The 22,398-nt window shown below is 44.0% G+C and overlaps 1 protein-coding gene across 1 annotated transcript in view; it reads left to right on the top strand.

Moving 5' to 3' along the window:
- clmna (calmin a) overlaps positions 1-22,398 on the top strand; it is a gene marked incomplete at both ends in the record, with an annotated part of 41,922 nt that overhangs the window by 18,441 nt on the left and 1,083 nt on the right. The window contains 11 exons of the mRNA XM_079286081.1: positions 4,112-4,173; positions 8,341-8,436; positions 8,535-8,618; positions 8,697-8,789; positions 11,173-11,369; positions 11,578-11,771; positions 12,791-12,873; positions 13,147-15,198; positions 20,576-20,754; positions 21,985-22,075; positions 22,155-22,216. Coding sequence (XP_079142207.1) covers positions 4,112-4,173; positions 8,341-8,436; positions 8,535-8,618; positions 8,697-8,789; positions 11,173-11,369; positions 11,578-11,771; positions 12,791-12,873; positions 13,147-15,198; positions 20,576-20,754; positions 21,985-22,075; positions 22,155-22,216 — 3,193 coding nt within the window. The remainder of the gene's footprint in view (positions 1-4,111; positions 4,174-8,340; positions 8,437-8,534; positions 8,619-8,696; positions 8,790-11,172; positions 11,370-11,577; positions 11,772-12,790; positions 12,874-13,146; positions 15,199-20,575; positions 20,755-21,984; positions 22,076-22,154; positions 22,217-22,398) is intronic.

The raw sequence follows: 22,398 nt of genomic DNA, 5'->3' as shown, positions 1-22,398 counted from the left end.
TGCTTGCTCCCTTTGTGCCCTCCGCTCCACCCAGAGCTGTGATAAAAGAGTGGTCACGCTAAACGTGTCCATGTGGATTCAGTGTACTCAGCTGAGCCTCCGCTGTTTGCATGCCAAGCAAATAGCATCACCCAAATCACTCCGAGTCAGAGGGCTCATGTTAGACAAACTCAGACATGAGGAGAAATACCTTCTCTGTGTACTAAAGGTTCAAACCCACCTCTTAGGTTCATCACGAAGTCTTTTAGACAGCCTTGTACAGATTGTAATGATCAAATAACAAATACATTCTAACACCACTTAGCTTTCCACATCAAACACAACTTGTCTGAATATGTATGAGAGTTTTCATTGTACTCCCCACTCTACTCTGGAGAAGCATAGCTTTGCACCTGTGCAGACAATAACCATCTTTCCGTTTTTAGTTTTTTCCAATGCTTGAAACAAATGGTAGAAAAGATTGTGGTTTGGATTAAAATAACTACGGAAGTTGTCACTTAAATATGGAAGTTATGTGACAAATCAGTCAACGTTGACTTCTGGTTTCACACAGGACATGGACAGCGGCCTCCTGGGTGAAAGTTGATCCTGTGGTAACTTAAGCCCAGATACCATCCCACTGCACTTCTGCCAGCCCTGGATTAAATCTCGGCTGGAACATGTGACAAATATGGCAACTTTTCTTCCCGCGTTGATTCTATTTTGAGGGGATAACCCTGCAAACGCTGGGCTGAGGTCTGATCCCACTTCTGAATGTGCTTGTGTGAAAGCTTTGGTAGAAGCAGGCTAACAGCGCACCAGCTGGAGCTAAATGCAGTGCATGCACCTCCTGTATGCTGATGCAGTTTGCTTTCATATTAGAATGTGGAGTTATTATAACTTAGCTGGACATTCAATGTGTATAAAACTATAGAGTCGACAAAAAATGGTGAATGTTTGGATTGCACTTAGCATGCATAATACACCAGATGTAGTATCCAGTGGCACATACATGCTGACTCACAGGTTTGCACAAAGAACCAAACTAACAAGGCAAACAGAGGAGTCACCATCTATGATCAAACCCTTTGGCAGGCTTTCCTTCTCTGCCGTATGTCTAACGAACACAGATCCACTGCACCACATACGGCCACTTTTCCACATTACATGAAGAAAGCCCATTGTGTGTGTGATGAAGTAACCAGTTACACACATGGAGTCAGACTTATAATAAAACCGTCCGTAACTTTAAAGAGAGGCCTAGTATGTGCAGTAAGAATGGCGTCAGCTGATGTCATTTCTCCAGGTATGCTGTCCAAAGCGGAGCTCTGGTTGCTGTTAGGGGAGGACTGCTGAGTGCACCACGTCTTAAGTGTTTGACGCTTTTATGAAAGATTCGGTCACCGTGTCCGGACTTGCTCGGATACCTCGGTGTAGTCTTATGAATGTGCCATATTGTCAGCTCTGGTGGTTTATTTTATGCAAGTGGCCAAGAGAGTAGTCATTTCACGAAGTCACCTCCCTGTTGATGAACTGTTCACATAGCAGCTGTGCTGGTCTAGCACATCAGACCTCAATTTCTACCACACTATGTTATTGGCCTTTTCTCCCCGCTCCAGAATCAACATATGCTACCGAAATCCTGGTGCGATGATTCTGGTGACTTGTTGTGCACCATCATCAAATCAAATTCCTCTTTCACCAATACTTTGGTGGATGAAAAGGCACCGTCGCTGTCTGTACTTCCTGTGGAATGTGCTGTGGATTCATCCTTGATGTTGCCTCTAGTGCCACCATCTAAAACAAGCACATACGCTCGTCTATCTATCTCAGTGGAGCAACTCCTGGAAGCAGCGGCCCTCGTTGGCTCGTTCTTAGCTGCAGTTGGCGTGACACACGCTGTCTCCCGGTAGCTGGAAGGGGTCAGCCTGACGGGTACAGAACCTGTTCAGCCTGAGGTGAACAGACAAATCGTTATTTGAACTTGCATGATTTATTAATTCTGCTTGACAGTGCTGGAGGGCACAATGCATTTTCAGAGGGAAGCTGGTGAAGGGTGTTGAACATGTTGCTGTTAGTCAAAGATGGATTTATTTGCAGATACGTTTTATCACTTGGCACGGGTTATAGAGTAAGTATTTGTGCTTCGACTCATGTCTGTTAATCATGTGGCTGAATCACACTCCGGCCTATTGAAGCTTGATCAATGGAGACGTAATGGCAACAATTGCTTTCATTTCTCCTTCAGTTTGTAGCGACGGGTCTTGAGCGTGCTCCTCATTTATCTTGCTCGTCTGCCCTCAGGCTCTGTCTCTCACTCCATCCCCCGGCATCTCCTCTTCTTGTCATCCTCTTCATCCCCCCCCCCTGTCTGCTCTGACAGAGATTCATGCATTAAAGCCTCAGCTGCGCCTCTTGACTACCAACCCAACTCCAGCATTGTGAGAAGAGTGTTGGGGGGTTCTCTGCATTTGGGGCGTTCCCCTGTGAGTGAGCAGCACTTTACAGGACAGACTGCTCCTCCACTGATGGGGCTCATCATGACCCCCCCCAGTCCCTGTGTTTTCCGCTGTCTTCCCCATCGGCCCTCATTGAAGCAGTCACGGTTCCACTGGAGAAAGAAGCAATCAATATCATCACAGCAGCCAGAGCTCTCCGTACCCTTGGTGTGTGTGTGTGTAATGCAGAGTTAGCCGTACTGGTCATAAAGATGAATAACAGCTGACTTTGCTGCCATGGTAACCCTTCCAGAGTTCCCCTTCACGTGCCTACGTTGTGTTCTCTAGAGGGGCGGAGTCAGCGTGGACTGAGCGGACTAAAGCTCCTTCAGTAAGCGTTGCAGTCCGCCTCCCAATTCAGAAAGAAATACGATATTTAAGACATGTAATGCTAATAACTCATGAACAATACATTTGTACTGACTTCGGTTAAGCTTGATTCACAGTATGCTTGACGCATGTCACCAGTGTCCCATCCAGTGTGTTCAGTCTCTGGAGGTGGGCGGGCGGCAGCCATGCTAACCCTAACCCTCACTAACCATGCTGCTGATGTCATGTGATACACTGCTCCTTACAGTTTGGGAGAATATCTGCTTTTCTTGTGAGGAGGAACTCTCATGGAGTAAAGGATCCAGACGTTCCCTCGTCCCGGTTCCACGTCAGGTCTGTGCGACCGTGAGCATCGTTGGGGCTTTCTACTCCCACGTTGATGTGCACAAGGCCACCTGCAGCACCACTGAGCGCGCACTAGTCCTTTGTATTTCATTTCAGCAACTTCTATTAGATCAGCGAGAATATCCTCCACACGAGACTGTACTATACCATTTCGCCGCACTACATTTGGACAATCAGCCTTCTCTGTAACAGCAGCACAGCAGTGGAACAGCCTGCAGCTGTGAGGAGCTGCAGCTCTTTGAGCACTTTTAAAACCAACTTGAAAAGTCTTTTAAAAACTGCACAACACTGCACACACTGACCTCAATGCTTGTCTTTTATGACTTGATTTTATGGACACACATTCATTTTTGATGTGTTATTTGTGTGTAGTGTTGTGTTGGGTGTCCTGTATGTTTTGTGTGGTATATCTCTGTATTATGTCTTTTCCTTTTACTGTCTTGTTGTCTTGTCCTTGTTTGACCTGCCAAGGCACTGCAGATGCAAATTAGCTTAAGCTACAATCTGGTACAGTGCATCGAATGGAGACATTCATGTTTAAACTGTACATGGTCCCTTTTAAATAAATGAAATAAATACATTTAAGTTGTTACATTTTGTGTTTCATGGTAACTGTATTATGGAAAGCATATTTTAATAATATAGTCAAATGTAATGCTTTAAGGTTGAGTCTGTCGTGATGTAGGGCAACATTCCCGTCATGGGCTATGTGATCCACAGTAACATGTGTAGGGTTGCATGCAGAGGTCCAATCAGCCAGAGTAAGTGGAAACACCTGTGTGGGCGTACAGGCTCTGGAATGGTCAGCACCAATGGTTGTGTTTCAAGTATGGCGATGACTTCAACAGGTTACGGTGATGTGCCTCTGGCTCCCTCAGACTCTCTGATGAGTGCTGTGGCCTCGGCTTCAGTTTCCTGCTGACTGAGATCCTTTCTTCTCTCCTCTTTCTGTGTTGCAGTGGAAAGAGAGCTGGTTCAGAAGAGGACCTTCACCCGATGGATGAACCTACATTTAGAAAAGGTTTGTTGACAGCTTCGTGAAACGGTGGCTGCAGAAAAGACACAGAGAGGAACAACCTCAATCAGTCTCCACACTGCGTCATCGAGCTGCTCGCTGAGCTTTCATGCAGCCCCTGGGAGGGCATGGCAGGGTGTTTCATGGGCAAGGGCGGCAGACTGTATCGTGAAGCTGGGATCGCCCCGCTCACTGTATGAGTTTTACACTGTGGCTGTGCATAAAATGACAGTTGCAGTCTCTCCATCTCACTCTGATGAATTATGCATGTGGTTGTGTGGAACTGCCTGCAGCAGCAATTCAAGTTTCACCAGGCTTTAAAGTGTTAATCTGAGACGGGGGAGACGTTCCAGGTCTAGCTAGCCCAGGGTGGTCGTTCTCCTCCCAACCCACCCAGCAGGCTGCTGTATGGGAACAATGGCTGGGTGGAGGAGGGGCCCCTCCTCTGCTGCCCGGAGCTTTGGGCCACATACAGGAGAAATGCTCCGAGGGACCCGAGGAGGATCCTGTCAATGAGAGGGACTAGAAGCTAGATCGGTTGGTTGTGTGGAGGCCCAGATGAGGGACACAAGTAAATACAAAGTGATTGATTAATTAGAAATAAACTAATTACAGAACCATCATAGAAACATTATTCTGTCAAATAAGTAAATAATACATACATACATATTAGGGGTGTAACGGTTCACAAAACTCACGGTTGGGTTGGGTACGATACAGTGGAGCCACAGTTCGGTACGTTTCGGTACAGTAGAAAACTATAAATGCCAGAGAAATGTACTTGATTTTAAAATATATTTATTCATTACAACTAACATAAAGTTATTCTTTGACTTTGAACAATGATGGAACTATACCTGAGTGACCCATCTTCTGGGGTGTCTTCTTAGCAACACATAAGCATAAAAAACAAAAACTGCTCCTTAATGTTATGTAGTATTGTTACTTACATCTTGCTTACATCTTGTATTGTTACTTACATCTTGCAAAAGAGATTTTTTATCTCAATGGGACTACCTGGTTAAATAAAGGTTTAAAATTTTTTTTTTATTCAAACGTATTTGGTTCGTTATGCGTACCGAACCGTGAGCCTCGTACCGAACGGTTCAATACGAATACGCGTATCGTTACACCCCTAATATTTATATGTATATATATTAATTTTTTTTCTCACATTTATTTAAGAGCTTCATGAAAAATACATTTTTACACCATTTTATTTATACAGCCCAAAACCACAAATCACAAAATTGCATGATGGGACTTTCTGTTGAGGACGACGATACGTTCTGTCCTTAGACCCTTGATTCATAAAGAAAAAGCTTTAATGGGGAAAGATGTGCATCTACCGCCACCTTAATGTCACACACACTCGTATATCAAATGCCGCACGTCACTGTGTTTACACTGAAATGCCGGTCTTTGCTTTTGTCCATCCGACCCCACCCCCTCCACAAAGGGGTGAGTCCGGGTGAGCCGAGAGTCTGAGAGCGTCTGATCAGATCTTTTGTTTTCTCTCACACAATGAGCCTCTTTGCTCTAACCCGTTGTTTGGCGCTGCATCAAATCTCTGATCCACTAATTAACAATCATACATTTGTCTTCTGTCGTCTTGGAAAGTTCCAGTCACTTCACTCCCCCCCACACTATTCACCCGTTCACCGTGTTCTGACAAGTTCACAAATGCCTGAGTTAGTAATAAGTGTTGGCTCAGGCACTGCACACGGTGGGCTACTGCTGCTGTCTTCAGAGTGAGCATCTCTGCATGCCCTTCTTGTTACCGTACAGCAGTACACATGAGTGGTGTTTGGAGAGCTGTTCCAGAGCCATTTATTTGTGCACAAACTGCACACTCTAGTGCAGTGATTCTTAACCATAGGGCCGCGGCCCATCATTGGGCCGCGAGCGCCACCTAGAGGGCCGCGAAAAACTTTCAGTTTTGCACCTGTGGGCCGCGAGGGCGCGGGACCGCATAGGTTATCAATTGACGACACCAGAGATATTACTGTTATCCATGAGACGCTCAGTTACAATATAGCTTCCCACCACCTGGTGGCGGTAATGCGTCAGTCAGTTGTTTAACAAGCTGCAATAAGCAGAAGAAGACACTCAGCTAGCCGCTAGCCTGTAGCGAAAGTTATGGATAAGTTATTAAAAAGAAAAAATGAAGACGACAGTAGTGCCATACCCCCCCAAAAGTCTAAATGTGTGTGCAAGTACAACCCTGACTTTCTTAAGTACGGCTTTGTGAACGGAGGCAACGAGGCAGAGCCGAGGGCTCAGTGTGTGGAATGTGGGCTAATGCTATCAAACGAAGCACTGAAGCCTTCAAAAATAAAGCGACACCAAGCGACGAAACATCCAACGCTCGTGGGAAAGTCTGTTGGGCTTCTTGTTGTGTATGCAGGTTTACATACACATGATAATAAATGTCTTTGTGATCATCACATTGTATCATCTCATTTATTTAACAAGGGTTTTGCCTGTTCAACACCGGCATCCTCGATCCCCTCCCCTTCCGTTCCTACGGCTTGTTTGCGCAAATACGTCACAAAACATGTCCGTGTTTGGTATCCCAGCATGCCCAAAATCCTCATCTTTGCAAAGAAATCATCGATTTTCTTTCATTTCTTATGGTTTCTCCACAAAAGGAGCCCACACACACACTGTCCAAAGTCGCCATAACCGCTGCAAGTCGTATCTTGCAGCATTTCGACGGAAAAAGACACATTACAGACCCGACAACGTGCTAGCGGATGTTACCATGGAGCTACTGCCTTCAGAAAACGCTAGTACTTATAATACAAACCTTATCCTCTTCTTCCATAAGCCGTCAACCAACGTTTGCGTAACTGAGCTATTCTCATTCTCGTTCGTGCGCTCGGTCGCAGCCATTACGCACAGCAAGTCCGCTACTCACACACCACGTCTTCGACCATATATACATAGTTTTTGCAATTTGCAAAGGCTAAAAATAAAAGTAAAATAATATAATATCAAAACATAAAGGGAGAAACTCCTTTAGTGTGTCAGAATATCATGTGGTTACCATGTGTCCATTTGGGTCTCCAAATGTCCTTTTAGAGCTCCGCCTGGATCTCTTCATGGAAGAAACACTGTAGAATGGTCATACTTTGTCCAATCTTCTTCAAATTTGAGGCAGTTGTTCACTGATAGTGTAGTTACAGCCCTATACTGTCCTTTACCTGTACAGATACAGCCACCGGCAGTTATTTATACCGAAAGATACTTTTTTATTTTATGCGGACAAAAATCTTAAATTTGTACTGACTCCAAAGGCCCACTGCTCTGTTTCTGTATGACCTACAGGTTGTCTGACACTTTTGATGCATATAGTCAGAGTGGGCCCCGGGACACTTTGTACTTGAAAAGTTGGGCCCCGAGGTCAAAAAGGTTAAGAACCCCTGCTCTAGTGCACACCCGGTGGTTACCAAGAGAAACCCAAGCAGACATAGTTTGTAGTTCTTCCTTGCTTCCTTCTTCCTACGTCAGTCAAACCAAATGACTGCGCTGGATGCAGGTAGCACAACAGATGTTTGCATCTGCCCTTTCTAGGTGAAAGTAGCGTGCACTGAGGAATGCATTGCTTCAGTGGACTACATTTACCATCAACACTGACATATTTCCCCTCTAAAGCTCCAGGGTGTGTTTGGGAGGACCGATGGCACACTGTTGGCTGTGAACTCTGACTGTGCCCTTTATGTTCTGAGATGGATGCATTTGTACTTTCTTCAGATTTGAGTCCATCTTGAATACCTCTTGGTTGCATTTACAGGTTTTTCTGGGAGGTGGGAGTGAATATCGAAATGTCCAAGACATATACAGCGTAATGGTGTCAAAAACTGTGACGATTCATGGTATCCAATTCATGAACTATTCTATATTCTATCAAGGGCTGCAACTACAGAGCATTTTCATTATTCATCAATTTGTACAAATAAACAAAAAACGATATTCATATAACTGTCATGTATGATGAAGAAAAACATCCAATCCACACATTTAAAAAGCAAATATTACATTTTTGATGATCACAAGAGTTGCAGATATTTTCTTTTTTGAATCTACTATTTGATAAATGGACGAGTCATTCAGCTCTAACTCTCACCTCTCCTCTCTCTCTCTTTCATTTTTCTTTCCCTCCATTTTCAGTGTGACCCACCCATTGAGGTCCATGACCTTTTCCGGGACATACAGGATGGGCACATCCTCATGGCCCTGCTGGAAGAACTCTCCGGCTGCAAGCTGGTCAGTGTGAGAACTGCACAGCTGTACTGGCATTAAGAGTTGTGTTGGTTGGCAGTTTTTATATTGTTCAATAATACTCATTCCTAACGATCATCCAGCTTCACGGGTTCAAGAGGTCCTCCCATCGTATTTTCAGACTCAACAACATCGCCAAGGTCCTGTCTTTCCTGGAGGAGAGAAACGTGAGTACCGCAACAGGTAGCGTGAAGACATGTCCACCTACGGCTTGTTGATTGACACATGCGTACGTGTGTCCTCAGGTGAAGCTAGTCAGTATCGATGCAGCCGACGTCGCTGATGGAAACTCCTCCATTGTCTTGGGACTCATCTGGAACATCATCCTCTTCTTCCAGGTAAGCTCACTCTCCCTGCCAACTCTTTTGATCAATCCTATTATCTAATGCCTCTTCCTCCGCTCCCCTCTGTACTTTGAGTTCCCTCCTTTCCTTTCCCTTTTTTTCACTCAAAATGAGGTCAAGAGTAAGAATGAAGTGGCTGCTTCACAGCCTTTGGACTTTCCATTCACAAAAGCCCATCAAAGAGCAGTTCACTGGGTGGTTTATGTGAAGGTGGTCTTAGTCAAGTCTCAAGTCTTTGAGTGAGAGTCCAAGTCAAGTCTCAAGTCTTTGAGTGAGAGACCTAGTCAAGACATAAGTGCTTGAGCGTGAGTCTTAGTCAAGTCTCAAGTCTTTGAGTGAGAGTCCAAGTCAAGTCTCAAGTCTTTGAGTGAGAGTCCTAGTCAAGTCTCAAGTCTTTGAGTGAGAGTCCTAGTCAAGTATCAAGTCTTTGAGTGAGAGTCCTAGTCAAGTCTCAAGTCTTTGAGCGAGAGTCCTCGTCAAGTCTCAAGTGTTTGAGTGAGAGTCCAAGTCAAGTCTCAAGTCTTTGAGTGAGAGTCCAAGTCAAGTCTCAAGTCTTTGAGTGAGAGTCCAAGTCAAGTCTCAAGTCTTTGAGTGAGAGTCCAAGTCAAGTCTCAAGTCTTTGAGTGAGAGTCCAAGTCAAGTCTCAAGTCTTTGAGTGAGAGTCCAAGTCAAGTCTTTGAGTGAGAGTCCAAGTCAAGTCTCAAGTCTTTGAGTGAGAGTCCTAGTCAAGTCTCAAGTCTTTGAGCGAGAGTCCTCGTCAAGTCTCAAGTGTTTGAGTGAGAGTCCTAGTCAAGTCTCAAGTCTTTGAGTAAGAGTCCTAGTCAAGTCTCAAGTCTTTGAGTGAGAGTCCAAGTCAAGTCTCAAGTCTTTGAGTGAGAGTCCTAGTCAAGTCTCAAGTCTTTGAGTGAGAGTCCAAGTCAAGTCTCAAGTCTTTGAGTGAGAGTCCAAGTCAAGTCTCAAGTCTTTGAGTGAGAGTCCTAGTCAAGTCTCAAGTCTTTGAGTGAGAGTCCAAGTCAAGTCTCAAGTCTTTGAGTGAGAGTCCTAGTCAAGTCTCAAGTCTTTGAGTGAGAGTCCAAGTCAAGTCTCAAGTCTTTGAGTGAGAGTCCTAGTCAAGTCTCAAGTCTTTGAGTGAGAGTCCAAGTCAAGTCTCAAGTCTTTGAGTGAGAGTCCTAGTCAAGACATATTGCTTGAGCCAAAGTCAAGTCTTAAGTCTTTGTTATTTCCAAGTCAAGTCTTGTCCTTGAGCTCGTGTCCAGGTCAAGTCTGAAGTCGAGTCAGCTCGTCAGGCATTTTTATAAATGTTAAAAGATAAAGATTTTCCACAGTCTTGAATCTAAAGTCTGAAATTTCAATTGAGTTAAACCCTCACCTGCTTGTGAATGGCCATGTGACTTCTGTCTGCTGCAAAGCATTTGGAGGAACGCTTTCTTGTGTTTTATCCACTTATCTGGCAAAATCTTTGTCTTAGCAAGCCAAGTTATTGCTTGTTAATGGTTAAAGTCTGGTACACGTTGGAATCATGATCATGATCACCCATGTCTACGCTGTGGTCTTATGTAGTCATGTGACTCCTTAAAGGACTCTGTTCAGGTCTCTGGTCACGTAGAGGTGCCTGTCTAACACTGCTGCTTAGCTGTTATGTTTTGCTGTGGAATGAATAGAGAAGAGTGGAGGGATGTTCTTTAGTGCTATGATATTGCATAAAACTAAATTCTGGTCAATGTGCCTTCAACATCTGAAGATGCCAGATTTGAACCTGTTGGGGATCAACCACTTGATGTGTGAAGATATAAATATCCTGCATGATAACACGCCCAACACACTGAATACTTTTGGCCAACTGGTTTTCAATCCAGTCTATTATGCAGGCTTTCAGTTATGAATTTGTTTTCTTAAAGTCTGACATCATCACGGTTACTTTCTCAGCTCCTTCAGAGACATTACGTGACTGTTTTCACAGACTAACCGTGACAAGTAAACTGAATTCCATTTCCAAGGTCTCTCAACAGATGCAGCACTGTACTGATCCTCTGAGTGTTTTGCGGGCTTTGATTCTCACGTATCTCTCGTCATCTGTTGAACTGATTACATCATTGTTTCTATGGTAACCATGGTGTAATAAATCCTGATATTGACGGGACTTTAACCTGTTTGTTGTCTTTTCCAAGAATGTTGAATCAGAACATATTCTATTTCATACCTGGGACAGTTTCTAACACTGTTTGGTTTTTCTGGGCCAATCCCACTCTTCAGTAGGGAACTATGTATAGCACTCTGTCAGCATGAAGCACGGCTGAATTCCATACTCAACAGTTGAATTGACAGATAAAACAGTTGACTAAAGGGGAATATAATCCAACTCACTGTCTCCTCCCAGATTAAGGAGCTTACTGGGAACATCAGGAGCCAGTTCCCCTCTTCCTCCAGCCTTTCGTCCATCCCCACCAGCTCTGACTCCGACACGTCCTACTGCAGCACGCCGTCAGATGAGAGACAGTCGGCATCCACGGCCATGCGAGAACACAGCAAGGCCATCAAAAAGCTGCTCCAGTGGGTGCAGAAGCGAACACGCAGGTGAGTGTATTTTCAATAAAGATTGTTGAATAAAGTCCTAGAAGTCTGAAGAAAACGAACAGTTTCTTAGTGTTGTGTTGGCTTTTATTTCTGGTGAATATACGGTACATACCACTGGACAGCAAGCAGAACAGTAAGAAGGGACAAGCAATGATTTGTTTGGGGGTCTTTCTTACTGACCCTGTCCGCTTGATATGTCCCGTCATAGGTATAGTGTGGCAGTGAAGGACTTTGGGAAGAGCTGGACAAGTGGTCTGGCCTTCTTGGCTGTCATTAAGTCCATTGACCCCAGCCTGGTGGACATGAGGAAGGCACTGCTGAGGACCGCCAAGGAGAATCTGGAGGACGGCTTCAGAATAGCCCACTACAGCCTGGGTATCCCACGCTTACTGGAGCCTGAGGGTAAAGAAAAGGACTATTTTACTCGGGTTGTGTATTAGCAAGACTCTTCGAATACAATACGTATCACGATACAAGGGTTCCGATTCAATATATCCCAGAACTGTAAGCAAGGCGATTTTTGCATTTATTTCATTCATTTATTGTGATTTATTTTAAATAACATTTTTGTGAAAACTGGCACCAGGACACACCACCATATGCATGACGTCTGAGTTAAAGAAAGTTGACTTTCTATGCAATTAAGTTACTTTTTTCTGCAATGGGAACAGTGGGATCTACCATAGCATTCATTACAGTGTAACATCCAACACCATAGCACTACCTTTGGTGCAATCTGAGCCGCTGTCTGTCACCTATCTTTGCATGTAAACTATTAATGAAAAATCAATACTGTATATAATAATATAATATTCATGCCATGGTTTCAGTGTTAGTACTCTTAGCAAAAAAGTCCTCCAGTAACTCTTTCCTACTATTATTATTATGTGGCTATTTAACAACTTTTTCTCTCTTTAAATTGAACTTTAGAAATCCGTTAGAATTGTCTTAGTGTTGCTTACCACGTGTGAGCAATACTGCCACACTTACTGACTACATGTAGCCCCTTTCACACTATGTAACATCGCCAGCTTCATTGATCGAATCACGTTTTGCTCATTATGGATAGAACTGCAGAGCTTGTGCAGTGGCCGTCTCTGAGCCGCAGTGTTGAAGAAGTGTGGCCGTATCCATGGTTCTTTATGAACCTGACCGGGCATACCTAGACTGTTGGTAAATAATGGAAACCAGAAAGTTTTCCTTTTTGTACCAAGCAGCAAATGTGTTTCCGATTAGACGGGTTCGCATGTGCACATCGCAATGTCGATGCTGAAGTAATATATCCTGCAGCGCTTTTCAGACTGTTATGTTATAAAGTGTGTGTATGTTATAAACTGTTGGGAGGAAGCTTACATATCATGGGGGTCTTTATGTCAAATACCACTGTGATAATTGTAAATTGTTTATCTTCCCATGCTCAGATGTGACTATCAATGCACCAGATGAGCAGTCCATCATGACGTATGTGTCACAGTTCCTGAAGCACTTCCCTGGCATAGAGGAAGTAAGAATCCTTTCTTATGGCCTTTACAAACCGGGGGCTTTATTTCCCCTGTGATTAAATCTCAATATAGTTTCTCAACTGGTGTTTTTTTCATGAATACGTTCTCACAGAGCGCAGGTTTTTCCGCATTTCTTTGTTGTTTAATGGTCACGCCCCGTATGTAAAGGCCTTTACAGAACATGGAGGATATGTGTCAGTCAGATTTTGACAAAACAATAATCTCTGATGATGAGCACAGAGACATTTTTGCCAACTTTTGTGTTTCTCTCTCAGCCGGAGGAGCCCGTCCAGCTGATCGAACGAAGTGTCTCCATGAGCCGACTGAACTTCCACAACAGTGACTCCAACCACATAAGGAATAGCATCCACCGAAGCAGAGTGAAGGAGAGGTCCTACATGTTCCAGAGGCTCTGTACCCAACCGCCACCCAAAATCTTAATTTCCTCTGTGTCAGAGGATCGGAGCGCCATGTCACCCCCCTTTAGGCCGGCTGCAGCTCGCTCGTGGTCCAGTGAAGACATCTTAGCAGATCCCCCCCACATGGATGACATCTCCAGCAGTGCGTTGGAAGACCCCAAGGAATCTGCTAGTGAGGTCCTTAACAACTCAACCTCTAACTCCCCACAATTGCCTTACACTCACTCGCCCACAGGCTCATCAATGCCTGACTCTGTAACCACTGAGTCAATAATTTGCGACTCGGCAATCAGCTCACCGGACTCCTGGGTGGAGAGCGAGTTTGGGGTGATGCCAGAGAAGTTTTGTGAAAGCCGAAGTGACAGTTCTTTGTGTGACAGTGGAACAGCCTGGGATGTGTATCGTGCCACCCCTGTGGAGGTCACTACTCTTGATGAAGGATGTGTCCTATCCATGGAGGATAGAGCCCCTGATGAGCAGTCCATTCCTGAGTCGTATATCGATGAAGGAATTTACTCACTGAGCTCATTGGAGAGCACCCAGGAGAAAGGTCAAGGGCATTTTGAGAAAAAACTAACGGAAGTAGGGAAAGAGAAAGAGGCGAACCTTGAGAAGTACAACCAGGACATAGCGCTAGAACAGGAACCTGATCATAGCAAAGCTGAGATGACAGAAGAAGTAGAGTCGAAACAGACCGATGCAAGTCAGAGCAGAGAGCAAAAACCTTCTTTAGGACTGTGCAATGCAGAGGAACTGACCAACTCAGGTGGGGAAAATCTCCATGAAACTGATCAATCTAACCAATCGCAACTAAACAAAACCAGTGTTGAAGAGAGAACGGTGGTCTTCATTGGGGGTGCAAGGGACCTGAAAGAACAAATTGCTGGTCAAACTGAAAGTCAGAATGAGAGAGATAACTGTGAGGAGTTTGAAGTGGAAACTGGATGTCAGGAAAAAGTCTCTTTGTCCGAGGTGGCAAGAGGGAAGTCAAGAGAAGAGTCTGTGATTTTAAAGGAAAGGGGTGACGATGTTGTAGAAACACTAGATGAAGCAAGTGAAGGAGTTCTAAGAGACGACCTACATGCTCAAGAAAGCTTTAGCTCAGAGACACATCCAACCAAGCGAGACAGAGCTTCAGAAACAAGTCTGGACCCAAGCCCTGGCATAAATGTCCCTCTGCTCTCTGCTTCCAGTGAGCCAGAAGAACAGGACGAAGAGGGAATATGTGACCCAGAAAGACAAGCTCATGCTGGGCACGATGATGTACATCAGCCAGAGGGAACTGACACAGATGTCAACTGCCCTCAAAATCCACATGAATTGAGCAGTGACTCCAATGACTATGTTGAGAGTCCATCCTGTCTAGTATCAGAAAATGATAAATCAACAGCTTCAGAACAAATAAATGACATAGAAAGCAGACATTTGGATGAACATGACGCTAGCAGATCACTGAATTCAGACATAAGCGAGCCTGACACGAGAGGCAAAATGGCAATAAGCAAAGCCAAACAGGAACGTGAGAGTCCCCACCACGACTCTCAGACAGGTACAACTGAGAAGGACTCGACTTCTCAGACTTCCTCTATGGATGCTACATCTCAACCTGTGAATACTGAGCAGGAAATAGATTCAACTGATCAACAGGATGGACACAAGTGCTATAGAGACATTGATCAAAGTCCTCACACAGGTGACTCCATCGAACCCATGGATCTGTTCTACCCTGACAAAGAGGAGCCCATGTTTGTAGAGCCACCCGATACTGAAATGCAGAGTTGGCCTTCAGTTTTGAGTGTATCTGCTCTCCAGCCAGCTCCTGCTTCAGAGACTCAACCTGACCAAGCCCTCAGCCTGCTGGGTGAAGACTTCAGGAATGGAGTGGATTCGATACAAGAGATTGACAAGGTAAATGTGTTTATTCAGCAGCGCCTCTGTACAATCAGACATTTCTGTTTTTAAATGAGCTTGTGCTTTTAAACAGTTGTTAGTATTTCTGTTTAGCTGCAGTGCAGTTTTGGGGATATCTAGGAATGGCCATGCTGGTAGGTCGTCTGGACAATCCACCACTTTGGTCCAGACTGACATTTCTTGCAATGAAATTTTACACAAATGTTTGACATGCAATGTGGTAGAGATGTGTATGTTTCCCACCGAATAAATTGTAATACCTTTGCTGATCCTCTGACATCTCATCTAGCACCACTATCAGGTCAAGGTGTCAATTTGTCCAATACTTTGTTAAACTAATGACATTCCCATCAGTCTCAGCTATGGCCTACTTTTATTGAAATCTTATTTTTAGGGGTCTATACTCAGCTGGACTTTGTGTTTACTGCTAATTATTTGCAATTTGACAATATTTTACACTGAAAAATCAGTCAAACTAAAGAAGAGTATACAGCTGCTCGAAAAATTACAACACATATAGATTTAAATTTTTATCACGGTGCTATCCGATTGGTACTCGGTTTCGGCCGATATGCAAGTTCAGGTATTGGAATCCGTATCTGGAAGGAAAGATTGGTATCTGAACATCTCTACTAATTAGCACATGTTTGCATGAGAACGCACTAAACTAAGAGGGTGAGTATGGTAAACCATACCTGTTGAACATCAGAATATGGACTGACTATTACACATTTAACATATACAAGTCGCTTATTTTCAAACCCTGAAAAGATTGCTTAACATGCACATAAAGGAGAGAAAACCTGCACATCCTCACATTTAAAAACCTGGAACGAGTGAACGTTTTGCGATTTTACTTGATAATTTGCTTTATCAAAGCAAATTTAGATCAACACAAGTCTTATGCTGCGTTCACACCGGTCGCGTTGATTTTTTGACGCGCGTCGAGATTACATACAAAGTCTATGCACAGACGCGATGAGACTGGCGCGATTTTGCGATGGCGCGGCGCGTTGGACATATTGCAGTGCGGTGGACGCGTTGGACGCCGCAAAATCGCCAACGCGCGAGTTGAAATTTTTCAACTTCAGCGACATAATCGCGTGACGCTGTGGCGCGATAGCCTATCAGCGTTGAGTTGCTCCCCCTGTCATCACTGGCTTCCTGCCGTTGTTGAATCAGGAAATAAATCCTGTAGCCGTCTGTGTTCACCCAGAACTCTACGATACCTCATATCAACAGAGACCGGACCAAACTATGTGCATGCATGTGTGTGTGTAAACCATACGGTACAAACAATGAATAGACGCTGCCGTATTTACGTCTACGTGACGTTATTGAGTGCTGGTGGAGCTGCTACGATGTTAGCATAGCCTAGCACCGATCCATCAGAGCTCCATTGAGAAGACCAGTAACCTACAAATCGGCATCATTACGTCGTTATTTCGGAGTCCCTTTTTGTCGGAGAAGACAAGTACAAATCGGCATCATCACGTAGTTATTTCGGAGTCCCTTTTTGTTGGAGAAGACAAGTACAAATCGGCATCATTACGTAGTTATTTCGGAGTCCCTTTTTGTTGGAGAAGACAAGTACAAATCGGCATCATTACGTAGTTATTTCGGAGTCCCTTTTTGTCGGTTTATTGCCGTTGAATCACAGCCAAATCAGTTTATTTTGTGTTCCTACAGCTGTAGTAAACAGCGACCGGTGGCTTGCTAGACACAGTGAATACAGCTCGATACAATCCACGGAGCTCCTCTGAACAATATTATGAACCAGACATGACGGCGTTTGGCATTCCGATGTTTGAGGGACTTCCACAACACGTACAAAGCAGGAATTGTCCTTATTCCTTTCATGGTTGACAGCGGAAAGAAATGGCGGCCAGGTGAACGGCTTCCAGTCGATAAACCACGCCCCCTCTCCGGCGCTACGAGATTTTGCGGCGTTTGGTGTGAACACGACCGGCGGCGCGTTGGACGCGATTGTGCAGTGCGTCAAAAAATCAACGCGACCGGTGTGAACGCAGCATTAGTCTTCTGGGTGGCTTAGCTGTGTATTTCCCGTTCAGTGTAAACTAAGTGTTGTCTCAGAAAACACTGCCTCCCAGTCAGTCTGCCTATCTGTGTATGTGTGTGTCTAATGTCCAACTGCCCAAATGACATGTCACACTTCCACAATATCTCACTAATGACCAGAAGACCTGCTGGCATTCATCGTGCAGTCATAGTCTGTTCCTCTGATGCTCTGTGAAAGCCTGTCACTGTGATGTACTCACGCTCATCTTCACTGTTATTGTGAATTATTTCTTGGAAAAAACTACATATTCAGAGTTAAACCCACAGTGAAAACATAACTACCAGCTATGAGCACTGCTGAGATATCATTGCAATTCACAGAAATAGGGAAATGATCTAAACTAAATGGAGCTACTCAGTAATACATCAACATTTGCAGTTTACAAGACTTGCTTTTTAATTAAAATTGTAATTGTTTTAACGTGAAACAAGTTCTCAGAACGTTTCAAGCTAAGTTTGTTGTGCGATGTGTCGTCCGTCCAAAAGAGTTTACAGGCTGAGAATTGGGTTAATTCACAGAATGTGATTGTCAGTGTTTAATCCTCAAACACAATGTTTGAAGCATTGAAGTCGACAATGGAACATTGAGGACCTCAAAGCAGCCACTAGAGTAAACATGTTTCATCACACCTGACCTTTATGTATAGAAGCGTTAGACATTAAGATCATACACTCTTCTGAGAGCATTATCCGGAGTAGGACTACAAATGTCACGTTTCTCCAAAGGATGATGCCTGAGCAAATTTGACACAATCATTATATGAACAAGGGCTCATCATCTGGGAAGCATGAGTGCTTCTAGTCAGATTCTATGGTAATATATTGCACTGCAGTGCAGTGTTTGGCCATGTCTAGGTTGCAGACGTTCTGGTCTGAGGGTGGTACTACAGAAGAGCTCACAGAGCTCCCAACATGCAATGGGGTTGTCCTCTACGTGTGAATGAGCTCAGTAGCTTTCATGGCAATCTGCCCATTGAAGAGAAGTTTCTCTTTTGAAACGCTTTGAGGTTTTGACCTGAAGGTGGTGCCAGAGAAGACATCAGCATCCATCCTGTGGGGACCATGGATATCCACATTCAATTTCATCAACAGTGTTTACATGCAGACCAATATTTCACTGTTATTCTGAATAGGACAATATTCCGAATTTGATACGGGTAATGTAAACAGCATCTTCCATGCCGATCTTTCCATTGTGGCCTTATTTCGAATAGAGCTTTTCCCGACCAGGATGTTGGGCATGCCGATATTACAGTTTTTCTCAATTGCTAAGACACATTTCTTGAAACGGTCGCCCATTCTCTCAAAACTGTAAACACAAAACCTCATCTTCAAGCACTATTTACAAAACCTCTGAATCCTCTTGCAAAATGAAACTTTCGCCTCAAAACAGTTTTACCTGTGCTCAAAATCAAACACTGCTCTCAAATCATAAACAAAGTGATCAAAATAATATACACTATCAAGCAGTCAGTAAACAATACACCAATAAACAGAAAAAACATTGTTCAAAACATATAGTTCTCAGGGAGAAGTCGATTTTAATCTCAAAACAAATTTCTTATGAACGAAAACATGTTCTATTACAGTCGCTCAAAATTGATCAGAAATTACTACTGTGCTTTGCTCTTTGCAATTTCTTTTGTTCTTCCTCCTCCTTGTACCACTATTTTTACAGTACTGTACCCTGCATCTCACAAACGTGTCCTTTGTCTCTGTGATACTGTAATTCTTGTTCTTTCTTGATATGAACCTGAAACCAGTCAACATCTATTGAGCAGTCAGTGCTGTTACTGTAACAAATAGAAAGCACCATGTTCAAGGCCATACAATTTGTTTGTTGTACACTGTCGATTCCCTGGAAGTGTGTGTTGTCTTGTATCACTCGTTCCTGGATTTCTCTGAGTCGTATTAGATTATCTTGAAGGAGCATGCCCACTATAACGGTCTCTTGCTCCTGAGTGAATATAGCTCTCCTTCCACCTGCATGTGGCAGCCTTGCAGTTCTACAAAAAGTAGATGTGCAGTTACAAAAAATATTCATGCAGTACAATACATACAGTGATGAACTTTACAAATGTCTATTGAAACAGCTGCATATAGTGTCGTACAGTCAATTTGCAATTACAAAAATACAGTAGCATACTGTACCTGTTCTCTTCTCTGAATGTCCTTACTGTGGTGGACACAGAAAATCGGCTCAAATTGGGGTGCAGTCTAAGTCCTGCTTCCCTCATTGTCAGTCTGTGGACTATAACATGGTCTATGACTGTTGCTCGAATTTCATCAGATATTTCCACTCTTTGTCTTCCTCTTCCTTGCCCTCCTCTTCCTCGTCCTCTCACATTGTTTCTTCTATCCATTCTCAGACTTTCTCCTTCCCACCTTCAACCACCTGTTTGCTCTCTAAACTGGCTAATATTGGTTGTGTCACATCATTTGATACAAGTGAAATCCATTTTGAGTGATTGTGTTTAATCAATGACATGTGTTCTCTATTTGTATTTGATTGTTGCCACTTGTGTTTACCAGTATGGATGACATGTGCATTAGAGTGCAGAATGTGTTTTGAGACTGAGAATGTGTTTAGAGTTTTGCTGAAAAGTCTAAGTGAGATCTGCAAACTGTGTTTTACCATGTGAAATAGTTTAAGGTATTGACAACAGACTGCACAATTAGCTAAATGAGTTCAGGCAACTGAGAACTTTGTTCAGCCAATGGGTTTTAGTGTTTTAGCAATTGAGAAATACTGTATTTGGGTTTTAGGAGCATGTGGACGTGTATACAGCGCATTGGGAACATGTGTCTCAATTGGGGTTTTTACGGCAGTTTGCAGCACATGGCCACACAGCCTCTTGCCTGTTTACGGCCAGCTCTGTTTGTTGTACATGAACAAACTAGCTAACGCTTTGCAGAGATGCATGCACAACAGAAAAGCCCACGTTTCGGGTTGGAAGGAGAAACACCTCGGACCTTTTCACAAAGGTGGTTGAAGGAAGAGAGGAGGGAGGCTTTGGTTGCACGCTCGAACAAGACCACCACCAGTTGTGTTAATCACAATATACATGGCTGCTTGTCAACATGAATGTTAGTGTAATATTCATCTCCATCAGCCATGCATACAGCTGAGCAGGAATATAGGTTTTTTTTGGAATAAGGAATATTTTGTGCATCTATACGTACTAATTGTTGTTGACTTCTGGCAGTTTGACCAGTAGTTGTTGAAATGTCTTTCCCCCTGTGCGTTAATAAGCTGCTGAACGCTGTGCCTCTCATCGTGTCTTGCTCTTACTAGGTCATCACAAAGACCAACCAGGAGACTCACAGAGCATCTCCATCCCAGCATCTCTGTCTGTTGCCCGGGGAGAAGACAGGAGGACTCTGGGGTGATGACGCTCCAGCAGACGGCAATGATCTCAGTGAGGCCGAGCAGCAGAGCTCAGGCTCTGCCAGGCAAAACACAGAGCCTGAGAGGTAGGCTTTCTATTCTTAGTCAGCTCCCTGCTGCACTGAGAAACACAGTGGACCGTGGGGGAACCAGTGCTATGCAATGAATGAGGCTGGTCTGACCTGCTCTCGCTCACACGCTCAGATATTTCCTTAAATGTACTGAACAAAGTCATCTATGTGGGCTGGTGATGGGAATGAAGAAAGGCCTCTTGAGGGGTAAGAGACTGTGGACTGAAGACATTAATGTGGTTTAATTCACCAATGCAAGAGCGTAATTCTGTTCATATTCAGCAGTGGAAGGAAAGTTATGATCCTTCCCACTTTCAGATCAAACCCCATTTCTGTAATTGCCTCTTTCCATGTGGGAGTCAAAGTGTTGATCTACACACGAGGGATTGAGAGGAGATGGTGTATGCATGAGGGCGCTGGCATTTTGTGTAATATGGGAAACAATATTTCAGCGTAACTTCAGTGTTCAGTATCTTACTTCCTGGTCATGAGCTTACTCATGTCACTGATGGGTCCTAAAGATGTCGTACCTTTCAGGGAAAAGTGGAAAAGGTTTACGAATATATTCTTATACATGCATACAAGCCCATATCAACATACGCGGGCCCTGGGGCCCAGGGGCCCCCTGGCACTCGCCAACAAAATGTCACTCAAATAGTTAGAGACTCACAAGGAGTATGAAAAGGGGCGAAACAACCACAAAGGGACACAGAGCGAATACAAAGAGACGCAAAACGACTGCAAAAGACACAAAAACTACAAACAAACGCAGGACTACGAAGAGACACTAAGCAACTACAAAGACACACAAAATGCTCACATAGAGACTCAAAAGCACAGAGAGACACGTAACGACAAAGAGAAAGGCTGAAGGACTGTAACGTCTGCTCCATGCAGCAGTGAGAGATGGTGGGCCTCCTGCATGGCTGTGCCTTGGAGCCTCCACGTTGCTTTGCTGCTTTTACTTTGCTCCACTAGTTCTTTTCATCTATTGCTTTGACTTGTCTTCTGCCACCAATTTATTGTAATTACATTCAAAGCAATTCGTCAGTATTCTAAGGAACATTGTGTTCTTTTCAGGTTCCTATGGCCAAAACTAAATAGTTAAGTAGGGTTTTAGTTTTGGTTTCATCCTTTAAATATTAGTAAAAAGTCCAAACGATGTCTTAAAGCTGTTACCACTGTATTCCCGGGGCTGCTCTCTCTCTCTTGTGGAGACTAAACTGATGTATTTGGTCCTTTCAGGAGTGACAGTAGGAGTTCCAGCAGACAGGATGAAAGCCAGATCCCTCCAGTTCTGCGTCACAGAAAGGGGGCTCGCTTCACCGAGTCCACGGTTGGTTTGACACTCCATTGCGTTTGGACTGATGTTCTCTGTGATTGTGAGTGCTGAGAGTGTTTCTTTTACCACTCAGGACAATCAGACAGCGGTCACTGCAGCCACCAGAGGAGCTGACCACGGTGCCTCTGATTCTTGGTAAGAACTAACCTCCCTGTTCCACTTCTCTATACTACATCAGTCTTTCACAACGAAACGCTTTTACTGGTCGTAAGCTTCTGCAACCAAAGTGGTGGACGAGTAGTCATCAAACGCCACATGAGTGGTGTTGGCAGTCGATTTGTACGGCCTTGAATACCTGCTCTAGCATCTCAATGAAA

The sequence above is a fragment of the Melanostigma gelatinosum genome (assembly GCF_949748355.1).
Source record: "Melanostigma gelatinosum genome assembly, chromosome: 16".
Classification (NCBI taxonomy): Eukaryota; Metazoa; Chordata; class Actinopteri; order Perciformes; family Zoarcidae; genus Melanostigma; species Melanostigma gelatinosum.
Note: the sequence above shows the minus strand (reverse complement) of the source record. Positions and strands in the feature narration are given on the sequence as shown.